This window comes from Gastrolobium bilobum, unplaced genomic scaffold, assembly GCF_033153095.1.
Source record: "Gastrolobium bilobum isolate Gb01-03AN ecotype WA unplaced genomic scaffold, APGP_CSIRO_Gbil_v1 utg7917, whole genome shotgun sequence".
Taxonomy (NCBI): Eukaryota; Viridiplantae; Streptophyta; class Magnoliopsida; order Fabales; family Fabaceae; genus Gastrolobium; species Gastrolobium bilobum.
The window spans coordinates 351,364-366,359 of NW_026898898.1; the positions used below are offsets into that span (position 1 = coordinate 351,364).

Sequence of the window (14,996 nt, forward strand, 5' to 3'; positions counted from 1 at the left end):
TATATAACCAATTGGTGTATGGGATAAAAACAGTTGGGGGTTAGAGCATGTGTTCGATTTATTCCAATATCATCTTTGAGAGATGTTTAAAATCTTAATCATGAACCCACCTCGAATCAAACTAGTTACGAAGCGATGAACTGATTAGAATATTTTCAGGAAAAAAAAAAAAAACTTATACGTAATTTTTGAGAAAAAATACGTCTCTGTACTCTAGTTGGAAAATTTTAAAAGATGAGGGGTATTTAAAACTTTTCAGTATGATGGGATAAAGATTCTACTGGACATTAATGAGTTGAAGAAAAAAAGAGAAATTAATGGAATGAAAAAAGAGAAGGATAATTAATATAGATTTTACGAAATTTTATATTAATAAAATACCTTAATTATCACTAAACTATTTTATATATATTACTTTAGAAAAAAGATTTTGTTTTACTTTATCTATGGTTTTAGAAAATCATTCAAACATTAGATTCGGTATACTAACTTTACCTTGGTAATAATAAATGACAAGAAATCTAATATGATGGTAATGATATTTTTTAAGTATATATTTTAATTAAAAAGTAATTTATCAAATATATTACTTTTCACGTATAATCAAAATTATTTAATGACTTATTTAATTATTATTCAACATCCTTAGATAATAAATAAATAAGGAGCGGAGTGTGTATGGAAGGAGTGGAATAAATTGTAACCATTAAATGATATATGTGTAGACTGTAGTTAAGACCAAAATATAAAATCATGCGATTTTTAAACCATCCTTTTTTTTTTTGGTAGATGATTTTTAAACCATCTTTAAATCATGACCAAGTGATTTAGATTTTCTAAAGTACACATTACACTTCATAAGTGCAACTACTCATATGAAAAATCGGAACTCAGATTATAACAAATTCATATAATTTTTCATCCATGAAATTGAATTTTATCATGTTAAATATTGATTTCAATAAGTGGTTATCAACATTTAACTTTATTGTCTAAAATTCACTTTACAAGTGTGAAAAATATCTAATTATAAAGATTCAGTAGTAAAATTTTTCTCCTTTTTCATTTCAATAAGTGGTTATCAACATTTAACTTTATTGCCTAAAATTCACTTTACAAGTGTGAAAAATATCTAATTATAAAGATTCAGTAGTAAAATTTTTCTCCTTTTGCATTTCATCCTAAAATCACACTTTTACTTGATTAGCTAAATAAATATTTTCTGATTAGAAATTGCGCTAATCATTCAATGTCTTGATTTTTTTAATTAATTATGAGATTTTGTTAACAATTGTTTCCTATTTTCTTCTGAAGACATGAAAGGTATTACATATTTTAGGGTAGAATTGAATACTTGTTCTCTACAGTTCTCATATTTTTATTTTTTTTAAGTTCTGTATACTAAAAACTTATTCTTTATGTACTTATACTAAAACTTGTGGAAAACAATTCCTTACGTGTTTTTGTTATTAGCAAGTAGGGGTGTTAACGGGCCGAGCCGAGCCGAGCTTTGATCTTAACGGGTCAAGCCTGTATTTAAACGTGTCAGACTGGCCTTAGCCTGTTACCTGTTACGAATATAATATTAGCCTGTGGCCTGGTTCGTTTACAAAAAATAAAAGCATGTCTCAAGCCTGCGGCCTGTTTATTTATTAAAAATAAAAACTTTACCTTCCAATTTGTAGCAGTATTTAGCCTATTAATCATGCACTGATATGTATTTTTTTGTAAGAAAATAATAGTTGTTTCTTTTATAATAAAAAAACATTAATATTAAAAAATCAAAATAACAACAGCACCTTTACTTTATTTTACGTTACTTTTCCTTAATTTTCTTCCACATTCTAGATTTTTTACATTAAATTTTCTTCCACATTCCTTAATATTCTAGATTTTTTACACTAGATTTGAACCCCACCAATAAATTTTCTTCCACATTTTACATTAAATTTTCTTCCACGGTCGCCGCCATAAGCATCATTTTAAGTCGTGGAATCCGCATGACTTATAAAAATAGATTATGAACATGACTTCATTTACCTGATCGGGGAGAAGAGATAGAGCAGAGAAAGAAAACTGAGAAAAGGATGTTGAAATGATTAATATAAAAATATAAAAAATAAATAAATTTAATGTATACGAGCCAGCCTCCAAGGCTTCAAGGCCGGGCTTGGCTATGGAAGCCTGAGGCCTTTTAAATAAAAAGGCTTTTGCATGAGTATAAGTCTGGGCTTAATAACAAAAAATGACGAGCCGAGCCGAGCCGAAACGGGCCAGGCCTAAGGCCCCTGATAGGCCCCTGGCCTTATTATCACCCCTATTAGCAAGTTAATTTATGCCTATGATTAATATCTTTTGGGGATAGGATATTGTGACAACCAAATAATGTTACTACCAATGTTACTACCACATCTTAACCGTTGATTTCCGCCGATCAACGGTTATCATTTATTGCGAATTAATAATTAATTAATGAGTTTGATTTGAAAAATAATTATTAATAATTATTAATTCACAATAAATGATAACCGTTGATTGGCGAAAATCAACGGTTAAGATGTGGTAGTAACATTGGTAGTAACATTATTTGGTTGTCACAATATCCTATCCCTATGTTTTGAGGAAAGGTTTCAATTTTGAGTGACATTTATATTTACCTAATATTTTAGATACTAATATCATTTCACATTATTTAATTATTTCTGTGATGTATATTTACCTCCATATAATTAATCTATATATATATATATATATATATATATATATATATATATAAAGTTTAAATCTTATCACTTAAATATTTATCTCTGTGATTCAAAATTTAATCCACTTTATATAAAGTTTTTGCTCCTATGTAATATAAAAATTTATCGTTGTAATTTAAATATTAATAAAAAAAATTGTAAAAAAATTAATATTGCGAGATATAAATATTTAATCCTTTAAATATTTAATTAAAGTGACTAGCCTACCAAAAAAATTGATTGAATACGAATATAAAGATAAAGAGAAAAGGTTAGTATAAATGATTATAAAAAGAAAAATATCATCAATTTTATCAATATAATATCGTAAATTTAAGAAAATGAAATGATATTATATATTGGAAAACATTATAACTAATACAAAGTTACGGATTAGTGGTTAAAATTATCTTTGAAAATTTTGTTTAATATTCATTGGGATAAGTTATTTTATCTTTTTTTTTTCCAAAAAAGTGATAACTTGTAAATAAAGATAAAAAAAAATGGGTAATAGAACTATCATGTAACATGATAGTTCTTGCATCATGTCACAGACACAATATTCGTGGGGTTTACCAATATATATTTTTTTTTTGAAAAAAACAATTTAATAAAAAAATGGGCATGTGTGTGCAGGAATGAGAATAGAATTCGTGTAACAGAACAATAGCAAAACCCAAAAAAGATATATAGAATAATTTATTTGATTCAACTCACAAAACTGCTGTAGATTTAGCATTGACTTGACCGAATGGATTAAATGGTCTGGTTCTTGTTGAATAGGTTTGACCAACGTCAACGATTTCAATAACAGTGTTACTGAATATATAGACATGGATAAGTATATAACAGTATAACACTTTTCTTGAGGGGGTTTTGGTTTTAAGGAAATTTTTTTGAAATAGTAGGAAAATGTAATAGATAGAGAAATAATTGGAAAGATAGATAAAGTGAGATAGGTAGACAAATGTAAAAAAAAGTTGTTTGGTGGGGAAAAACTTTACTGGAAAAATTAGGTAACTTTATGAAATCAACAGTGCATTAAAAGCCAGATAATCGGTTTTCCAAAAAATCTCACCTTCAAATTGGTTTTCTAAACAGTGCGGATATCTATGTTTCTCATAAATCCAGACAAATTGGATAGATGGATTTTAGGTGAAATACGTTCAAACAAACATGATGTTTCTAAAAGTCATACTTGAGAAACATAGATATCCGCTGAAAAGCTCCCAACTAAACACCACCTAAAGGATTTATTATTCTTATGTTGCATAAAATATAATTTATCTCTTACACATACAAATTCAAGATGAGTCTCACTTTACTTTTTCTCTCTCTTCTCCTAAAAATGGACCCCACCTGCACCAATGAGTGTGTAGGAGATAATACTTATCTTCTACTACATAATAAAACTATTACCCTTTCTTAAATATTTCATTACGCTGACGTGGATTATTTTGCGGATTCTATGGGTTTTTTTTTTTTGGTAAGCGGATTCTGTGGCTATTACTCATTGCAATCTAAGGCCTTTGTGAGAGTAAAGAGATAAAGAAGAAAGAGAAAAAATTCTGTATTGATAATTAAAAAATATTATTATTGTTTAAAAAAATATTTATATAACATGGAAAAAATGAAATAATTATGTTTTTGTATATATTTATTGGCTTTTTATATTATTTATCTTTCATAATATTTTTTAATTTTTTCTCCCCCGAATTTTATAAAGGAGAAATATGTATTAAAATGAAATATCTATTAGCAAGTTAATTAAAGAAGAGAATTTTATATTCCTTACGTTTTTTTTTTTTTGGGTGAGGAATTCCTTACGTATTTTTACTATTAGCAAGTTAATTTATGCCTATGATTAGTATGTTTTGAGGAAAGGTTTCAATTTTGAGTGATATTTATATCTGAAAAATATTTCTGCAGCTAATGCAGATAAGTTATCTGCATTTACTTTCAAAATGACGTCATTTTAGGATTGAAAAATTAAAAAATTATAATTATAAAGACTATAATAACACTGAAATAAATTAAAATTATAAAAACACTATAATTTTCGCCTCAAAACAATGTCGTATTGGACTTACTGCAGATAATTTATCTGTAGTAATTGCAGAAAAAATGAACCCTATTTATATTCATCTTATATTTTAGATAATAATATCATTTCACATTGTAAATATTTATGTAATATATATTTACCTCCATAATATGGACTTTACTTTTTTTCTACCGCTTGACATCCAGCAAATAAATTCAGAAAATCATAATCATACAAAGGTGTGTGAAAGTATTAAAATGCAGGAAATCATAACCAATTAGCGATGTAAGATTTCTTGCTGGACGTTCAGCAGCCGAATAAATGATTTTACTTATATATATATATATATATATATATATATATATATATATATATATAAAGTAAATTTAAATCTTATCACTTAAATATTTATCTTTGTGATTCAAAATTTAATCCATTTTATAAAAAGTTTTTGCTCCTATGTAATATAAAAATTTATCTTTGTAATTTAAATATTAAAAAAAATTATCTCAAAAAATTAATATTGTGATATATAAATATTTAATCCTTAAAATTTAATTAAAGTGACTAGCCTACCAAAAATATTGATTGAATACGAAAATAAAGATAGAGAGAAAAAGTTAGTATAAATGACTATAAAAAGAAAAATATTTTCAATTGTATCAATATAATATCGTAAATTTAAGAAAATGAAATGATATTATTGTAAAATGGCTTTTTGACCCTTATAACCTTTTATTAATAATTAATTACCAAATTGACCCTCATTATAAACTATTTCAAAAATTTAACCTCCCCAACAAACATAACACCGATCTGCCCCTGTTTGACCGTTGACCACCAAGCCTACCCGGGTACACCCCTCCCTACCCGGGTATTTTTTGAAATTTTTGTCTACCCGGGTAGGGAGGGGTGTACCCGGGTAGAGTTCTTCAATCTGGGAAAATGTTTGAATTATTTACCCGGGTAGGGAGGGGTGTACCCGGGTAAATCTCTGTCAAAAACCCCAAAATTAAATAAAACTCAAGAGACTAAAATGAAATCCCATTGAACTCAAGAGACTGCTACATAACAACTCCTATAGCACTTGTAAGTTTACTTACATTAACAGTCATCACCAGGAATTCTAACAGAACTCGGAAACTGACACCAGGCCTTGGATGCAAAATGAAGCAGGAGGAGGCAGAATAATGCATGGCCTCTGTCGAATAGGTTCAGAAATTCACACATCCAATGACAAGAAGCGATACCTGTTCAAAAACTGCAACAAACTAGATTCGGAAAAAATTGTATGAGGAACAAGTACAAGAGCAGTAAAGTTGAAAGGTACCCTTTTCTCAGAAGCATTCATTCAAAACCAAACTTGCAAAGAAATCAAAAAAAAGTTTAGAACTTTCAACCAACCCAAGATTTGAAAAAACCATAGCAAATGGTAGGTGACAATACCGTGGGAAGATGGGATAAAAAAATTAACATAAGATGAAGATAAGGAGGAGAAACCGATTTTGTAAATTTTATGTCTGTTGGCTGCTGCAGAGATCTAGGAGGGGTTTTGGGGTTTCTGGTGGAGATTTACCCGGGTACACCCCTATGTACCCGGGTAAATAATTCAACTATTTTTCCAGATTGAAGAACTCTACCCGGGTACACCCCTCCCTACCCGGGTAGGCAAAAATTTCAAAAAATACCCGGGTAGGGAGGGGAGTACCCGGGTAGACTTGGTGGTCAACGGTCAAACAGGGGCAGATTAGTGTTATGTTTGTTGGGGAGGTTAAATTTTTGAAATAGTTTATAATGAAGGTCAATTTGGTAATTAATTATTAATAAAAGGTTATAAAGGTAAAAAAGCCGCAAGAAATACTATAACTAATACTTAGTTGCGGACTAGTGGTTAAAATTATCTTTGAAAATTTTGTTTAAAACTCATTGAAATATGTTATTACACGTACTTTTTTTTTATGTCTATCTTTAGCTACTACAATCCAATATCATTAAATCAAAATTATAACAGGAGATATAAATGATAAAAGTAGTTTAGATTCTGATTTAATGGTGTGTTCGAGAGTGGTAACTGCTAAGTAAATATAGACAAAAAAAGAGATAGGCCGATTTAGAGGTGCAAAATAAACTAGGGGCCTTTGGCCTGACTCGTGAAGATTTGAACTTACATGTATAAAATTGATTGTTGAAACTAGTCTTGGACTTATATAAAAATTTGTTTAATAAAAAGGCATCAAGTTTCAATTCAAAAGCCGGTCTTAGAGTCTCTCAGACTGATCTAATATGCTAACTTTTATGTTTATTTTATATTTTTATGTTACTTATATTAGCTCTCTCTCCTCAACTTATTTCACTCCTATTTTATTGGTTAAACAAAGTATTTTTGTTCTATGTTGTGCTATTAAATATACATTGAATTTATGAATCTTTATGAAATCCTCAGTGTCGTTGATCGGTTTGGATAACTATTTATTGTCTTTTTTAATTGACTAATAAGTTAAATCAGATTTTTATTTTTTGAAAATAAATCACACCACATATACATAATTATATTCAGTAATAGGCTAGGTTAAAATAACATTTAAACACAAACTGAAGACCAAAATTTGGCCCATTTCATACCATTAACACCCCTAAATACAATAACTTATCCCAAATTCTAAAGAATTTATTAAACTCACAAAACTGCTGTAGGTTTAGCATTGACTTGACCGCATGGATTAATGGTCTGGTTCTTGTTGTATAGGTTTGTTTGACCAACGATTTCGATAACACTTTTCTTAAATATTTCATTACGCTGACGTGGATTAATTTGCCGATTCTATGGCTATTATATATATTGCACTGATATTAATATGAGATATGAAACAGGATACGAGATGATATATTGACATATTAATATTAAAAAATATCATATTTTAATATATTAGGATACGTTTTGATATTAAATAATGTTTTTAATATATAACAACCCATAATAAGTTATATAACTAATCAAATATTCAAATTTTATAACATAAATATAAAATAAAAATAATTTTTCATACCTTGTTAATTTTTCATGTCAAATTTCATAACAAAAAAAATTAATTTATAAATTATTTTTTCTTGTTTAGTTAATAAAATAAAATTTAAATAAAAAAAGTGTCAAAGCGTTAATCGCTTGTCGAAAAAAGTTAACTGTATATCAGAGCATTGATCGCGTATCTCAAAATATTGACCACATATCAAATGCGTGTTGAAACATGTCGATTTTCGACAAGCATTTTTTTAAAAAAAAGTGCATTTCAAGTGCTTTCCAGGCTATTTCTCCTTGTAATCTAAGGCATTTGTGAGAAAGTAAAAAGATAAAGAAGAAAGAGAAAAAATTCTATATTAATAATTAAAAATTATTATTACTTTTAAAATTTAATATCTATATAACATGGGGAAAAATGAAATAATTATGTTTTTCTACATATTTTTGGCCTTTTATAGTCTCTATCCTTCATAATATATTTCTTTTTTCTCCCCCTAGTTTTATAAAGGAGAGAATATATAAAAGATCAAGAAATATATATTAAAATGAAATATCTATATAAAATGGAAAAAATGAAATAATTATGTTTCAACTAAAATTACATATATATTATTTAAATGATAAATATTTTTATCTTATAATACTTAAAATAGAAAATACCAATTTAAAAAATATATAACACTTGACCAAGAGTGTTGTTTTAAATTAATAAATAAAAGATATGACACACATAATAAAAATAACTTATTTAGTAAAAATGTAGCAGTCGACATCCAAAATATATTAAGAGATTAATGTTTCTCATATTGTATGAGATAATTTTATATCTTATCTCATACAAAACATAAAAAATATGGGACCCATTAAAAAAAAAGAAAAAAAGAAATTTTTTTTTATTAATTATTTATATATAAGATAAAATTATTTTATATAACATAAAAAATATATTTCTCATATGATATTATATTATTAGGCAGGGGTGGATTTGCAGACTCCATTTGTATAACCAATAGCAGTCTAAGACCGAAACGAGAATAGAGCCCAAATCTATGACCCAATGAGATTCAACCGGCCTCGTGGAAACCGCGTAGCTCGCACCACAAACACAATGACCACGAATCGCACGCGTGGAAACGCGTTAGGTTAGATTTCTCAGACATTTATCTTGACGGGATGTAGTAAGTCTAGTGTGTAGTACAACAATAACTATCTTCGTTGGCACCTTTTCTCTGTATCTGTGTCAGCCCGATACAGATAAGATGCGTCTGGTTCACACTTTCGAACGTTGGATTAATAAATAAACAAGAGAAATTCTATACAACCTTTTTGACCCCACCATAAATGCCCCACCACACCAAGACTCTCCTCTAATACTTTCTAATTCAATTTTGAATCTGATTCTCAATCCCACCACAATTACAGTATCGCCATCTGGCGTGCACCTTTCTCCGTGGCTTACCTTTTGTTCGTTTCTTTCATTATTACCCAATTCTGTAGCCGTTCAAGCAAGGCTGCTACGCCCACATTGCAATCTCTGGTGTTCTTACTCACCCCGTTACGTTACACTTGAACCAATTATTATTCCACGTTTAATCTTGATAAACCTGCTTCTTATTTATTATAAAAATATAACTATTATTCTCATAATATATTTTTTAGAATATAATTTCTTATATAATCTCATATTAACACATAAGAAATGCATCGAATCCACCAAAAAAATATTAAAAATAATAATAAATAAATTTTACTTATTTTTTTATGTGTTATATGAAATAATTTATCTCATGAAATATGAGAGTATATTCCTAAATTTATAACTTCAAGTAATTCAATCATAAAGAATTTAACAACACAAGAAATTATTAAATGAAACCATTTTCTTGTTAGAACGATGACATTCTTAACAAGTAGATAATGACAAAAATTTGTTTAACATTTGGAAACGAAAAAGAAAAGATTTTTTTGTCTAAGAATAGCCTCAGATAACAAATACATTTTGATTAGTCATCATACCTAAAAGATTTGATAAAGAGATATACACACACAATAATAAAAATAGGAACCACACTACTTATTTACGGGGTTATTTATTTTTACCACATTCCTAAAAAAGCGTACACCTCAACCCCAATCAATGTCTTTTCATTTCTTCACAGCTATAAATAAACACAAACATAAGACCGTTGCCTATGACTTTTCACATAACAATAGCTGTTACCAAAACCATGTCCACCTCAACCTTCTCGCCGATCTTCCTCCTCCTCCTGGTGCTCCACCTCGCCACCGCCGCATACTCCATCGGCGTCAACTACGGAACCCTCGGCGACAACCTTCCGCCGCCGTCAGCGGTGGCAAACTTCCTGAAAACAAAGACCATCATCGACAGCGTGAAGATCTTCGATGTGAGCCCGCAAATCCTTCAAGCCTTCGCCAACAGCGGCATCTCCGTCACCGTCACCGCCCCCAACGGGGACATAGCGGCTCTGACAAACATCAACTCCGCTCGACAATGGGTCGTGAGCAAGATCAAACCTTTCCACCCTCAGACAAAGATCAACTACATCCTCGTAGGAAGCGAGGTCCTCCACTGGGGCGACACCAACATGATCCGAAGCCTTGTCCCCGCCATGAGAACCCTCCACTCTGCCCTTCTTGCTGAGGGAATCACAGACGTTAAGGTAATTCATCTAACTCACCTTGTTATTACCTCTATATTTTTAGAGATTAATGTTTTTGGAGACTACACACATAAAAAAAATGTGGGACCATGTGGGGTCATCTAACACATGACAAATACTAATTCCATATTTTTATTCTAGTTTGTATATCGCAAATTTCACTTTTTTAACACAAAATTAAGTTGACGTGAAGTAGCTTTTAGGGTGGTGTATCTCAAAATTTCTTTTCAAAAGACACGTTAGTTGCACATATTCATATATTCAAAGGGTGACATATTCATATATTCAAAGGGAGAGTGCTCGAGCCCTTATAAATGGAAGTTCCTCAATGAAACAAGGACACCGTTTATGGTGAACCCGTACCCTTATTTCGGTTACAACCCAATGTGATTATATATCTCAACATTAATTTATAATCACTCCTTTAGAACGAGCCACCGTCTTTCGTATGGCATAACATGATACTATTTGAATATGGGATTAATCCCATGAAAATTATTTTAGATCATCTATTTGAATTAAAATTAAAAAAAATGTTATTTTTTCATTGGAAAAAGCCACCATAATTATTTTTATTTTACTTTCTCATTTTCAACACCGTTACATAGATTTTACTTACTTTTTTTCAACACCAAGAGGGAAGTTGTAGAAGAATAGGATTAGTAGACATGAAAAAAATTGTTGTAATATCCTAATATATTAATCAACGAAAATTTAGCTGAATTAAAGTTGAAAGCTGAAATTTTGGTTTTTTTTTTTTTTTGGTACAAATCAGGTTACTACTGCACACTCTCTGGCGATAATGCGGGCATCAATACCACCAAGTGCGGGTCAATTCAGGCCTGGGTTTGCGAAGCACGTGTTGGGGCCAATGCTGAAGTTCCTCAAGGAAACAAGGACACCGTTTATGGTGAACCCGTACCCGTATTTCGGTTACAACCCAAAGAATGTGAACTTTGCACTGTTCAGGCCGAACCGTGGGTTGTACGACAGGAACACCAAGTTGACTTACACGAACCAGTTCGATGCTCTGATGGACGCCGTTTACTCTGCCATGAAAGCCCTTGGGTACGGTGACGTGGACATTGCCGTTGGTGAAACGGGGTGGCCCTCCGTTTGCGACGGTTGGGACGCGTGCAGCGTGGCTAATGCTCAGTCTTACAATGGCCAGCTTGTGAAGCACTTGGAACAAGGGAAGGGAACGCCGTTGATGCCGAACCGCCGGTTCGAGACTTACATTTTTGCTCTTTTTAATGAGAACCAAAAACCCGGTCCGATCGCGGAGCGTAACTGGGGTCTCTTCCAACCGGATTTCACTCCCGTTTATGAGTCTGGAATCTTGCGCAACAACGCACAGGTTTTGTACTTTTGTTTGTTTTTAATGTTTTTAAAATTATGTAATGTTTTGTCTTTTTACTTTATTTTCCTCGATTCTTTCTCTGCTGCGCTGCACTATCAAAACAATCTTGTCTCCTTCGTCACATGGGCTCACCAAATATATTTAGGGAGTTATTAATCTCAGGTTGCTTGAGATAGTTCTCTCATGTGTGAGAGATAAATATGTGGGGTCCACACTTTAAAATAAAGGAAAAAGCTGGCACAAAATTCGATGGGTGTATAGCATGAGATAGCTATCTCCAACGAAATGAGAAAAATATTTTCCATATATTTAATATATATGATAATACTGACAAAAGGTCACAGGGTAGCAAATTTCAATGCACTTTCCTTTTCTTCTTTTTCCAGGAAAACTAATTAAGGTTTTGTATTTAAATTGTTTGGAACTTAAAAGTTTTAATTGTGGGTAAATTTAAGGATTTGATTTTCTTATGTTGCATAAGAATTCAATTCTGAATTCTCATGTTGTGATTCAACTACTGTTGTGACTCAACTAGTGTGGTGGCCCCACATTTATTAAAAAGAGAAAAAGAAAAGAAAAGCTTTGCACGCAAATCGAAGGGTCTCAACATGATAATTGAATTCTCATGCAACATGAGAAAATATTTTCCCTAAATTTAAATACATTTTTATTCTTAATATAATTCTGAAGTCTATCAATTTTTTTATTTCAGTTATGTCAAGTCAAGGCTTCACACAACTCTGCAAATATACAAAACAAACCTTGTCTTCTTCGTATTCAGCTTCTTACTCTGATGTGTAGTTTGTTACTTACGGGCTAAAATCGACTGTTTATGTAATATTAAACAATGGTTAGTACAAGTTGGACGGAAAACACTCACATAATAATAAGAAAGTAATAAAGAAATTAGAGGTTTGAGTCCATAATTTTAAATTATAGAATGAGACAAAGCCAATTTCATTGATTTATGATTTGATTGATGAAAAATGCAGAGAGGAGGAAGAGTGCCAAGACCAGTAGCATCAGGAGGACAAAGATGGTGCGTGCCAAAAGCAGATGCTAGCAACGAAGCCTTACAAGCAAACATAAACTATGTGTGTAGCCAAGGAGTTGATTGCAAACCAATCCAACCAGGAGGTGTTTGCTTTGCCCCAAACAACATTAGGGCACTTGCCACTTATGCCATGAACGCCTATTTTCAAGCCAATGGTCGCCATGATTTCAACTGTGACTTCTCTAACACTGGCCTCATTACTTCCTCTAATCCAAGTCAGTCTCAAATCTCAATACCCAATTTATTTATATAAAAAAAAAAAAAACAGAATGTTGTGACTTCTTTTTATACTTATGCATGGTTTATGATTTGTATATATATATTTTGTTGTTATTTTGCAGGCCATGATAATTGTAGAATCTGAGCTCGTCTCTTGAAGATCATAATCAGAGGAAAGAGACCAAGGTAGAGAGAATGGTAGAAGAGGGGGGAAATATGGTGTTTGTGTTAGTGAGTTTGTGATTATTCATTCGTGTACTCTTATATTTAGTTTGTATGTTGTTCCTGGAAAAAGAATGTTAACATTGGCATGGCATTTCATGCTTGGCTAAATCTATGGTTGGTGTATGGCTGTTTGATAAATGGAAAATAATAGTCTCATGTGACATAAGATAGTTATCTTATGTTATATACCCATAGAATTTCGTGTCAATTTTTCTTTTCTTTTTCTTTTTCTTTTTAAATTGTGGACCCCACATATTTGTATCACCCACATGAGAGTACTATCTCATGTAACATGAGATTAGTAAACCCCTTGATAAATAAGAACATCACAATATCACATTAATATATTGACAATAGTTGTCGTTTAATCAATGCTGGTGATTTCTAATTTTCAGAATCACACATGGAGGGAAAAAAAAATTAATTTATTATAATATAAATAAATAATTATAAATATATAATTGTTTTGAGATTATTTACGAATTTATTACAGTGATTTACGTTTAAATTGGACGTGATAATTTACACCTAACTTAGGCATGATGATGTGGCATAAAAAAGTTAATAGTTTGACCATAAAATTTTAGAAGACCAAAACTTTTAACTCAAATATCTAAATTAGGTGAATTTTTTTTTGATTTCACATAATTTTTTGAGATTTTCGCAATGACATCTTATTGAAGAGAATTTTGGTATTTTTTTTTTTCAAAATTTGGATATTTTATCATAAAACTTCATAAGATTATAATTATTTTTTTTCAAAATGATCACGTCTAAATTGGACGTGATCATTTACACCTAATTTAGCATTATGATGTGGCATAAAAAAGTTAACAGTTTGACCATAAAATTTTAGAAGACCAAAACTTTTAACTCAAATATCTAAATTAGGTGAATTTTTTTTTGATTTCACATAAATTTTTGAGATTTTCGCAATGACATCTCATTGAAGAGAATTTTGGTGAATTTTTTTTTCAAAATTTGGATATTTTATCATAAAACTTCAAAAGATTATAATCAGTTTTTTTTTTTTTATTTCGCATAACTTTTTGAGATAAACATGTTTGGTATATTTTATATTTGTGAGTGTGAATGATGTTATTTAAGTTGAAATTTCGTCTCTCATAAATATAGGTTGAATTTGCAAAATGGTACCATAATTATAGGGATATTTGTTAGGAATATTCCTAATCATGAGAGTGATTTTCTATCTATCAATGCTGCATCAATGTTTCTGATTTGACAATCAATGCTGCATCAATGTTTCTAATTATGTCAAATCAAGTGTCATTGTGTAGATTTTAAAAATTTATTTGGAATAAAAAAAACACCTAGTTTGGCCACTCGGAGCCAAAGTTATTGTCTTCCGAAATTTTACTATCAAACTATTAATTTTTTTTATGCCACGTGTTAGCATCTTCGTGGTCATGCCTCTCTTAAGCATGAGTGGTCATGCCCAAAATGAGCATGTGGTCATACATCTTTTAGACATGAGTGGTCATGCCTAAAATGGGCGTGAGTAAATGGCAATACATCGTAAATAGTTTCGAAACAATTATATATTTGTTATTATTTATTTAAATTATAATAATTTAATTTTTTTTTCCTATGACCCTCACCTAACGTAAAGGAAAAGAATAGATTTGTTGA

At 30.5% G+C, this 14,996-nt stretch overlaps 1 protein-coding gene across 1 annotated transcript; it reads left to right on the forward strand.

The window, feature by feature from the left end:
* Positions 1 to 9,879: 9,879 nt before the first annotated feature.
* On the forward strand, positions 9,880 to 13,546 carry LOC133285163 (glucan endo-1,3-beta-glucosidase). The gene is made up of 4 exons (XM_061482348.1): positions 9,880 to 10,488; positions 11,264 to 11,845; positions 12,841 to 13,117; positions 13,244 to 13,546. The coding sequence occupies exons 1-4, from the start codon at positions 10,000 to 10,002 to the stop codon at positions 13,264 to 13,266; spliced, it is 1,371 nt and encodes a 456-aa protein (XP_061338332.1). The 5' UTR covers positions 9,880 to 9,999; the 3' UTR covers positions 13,267 to 13,546.
* Positions 13,547 to 14,996: the final 1,450 nt, after the last annotated feature.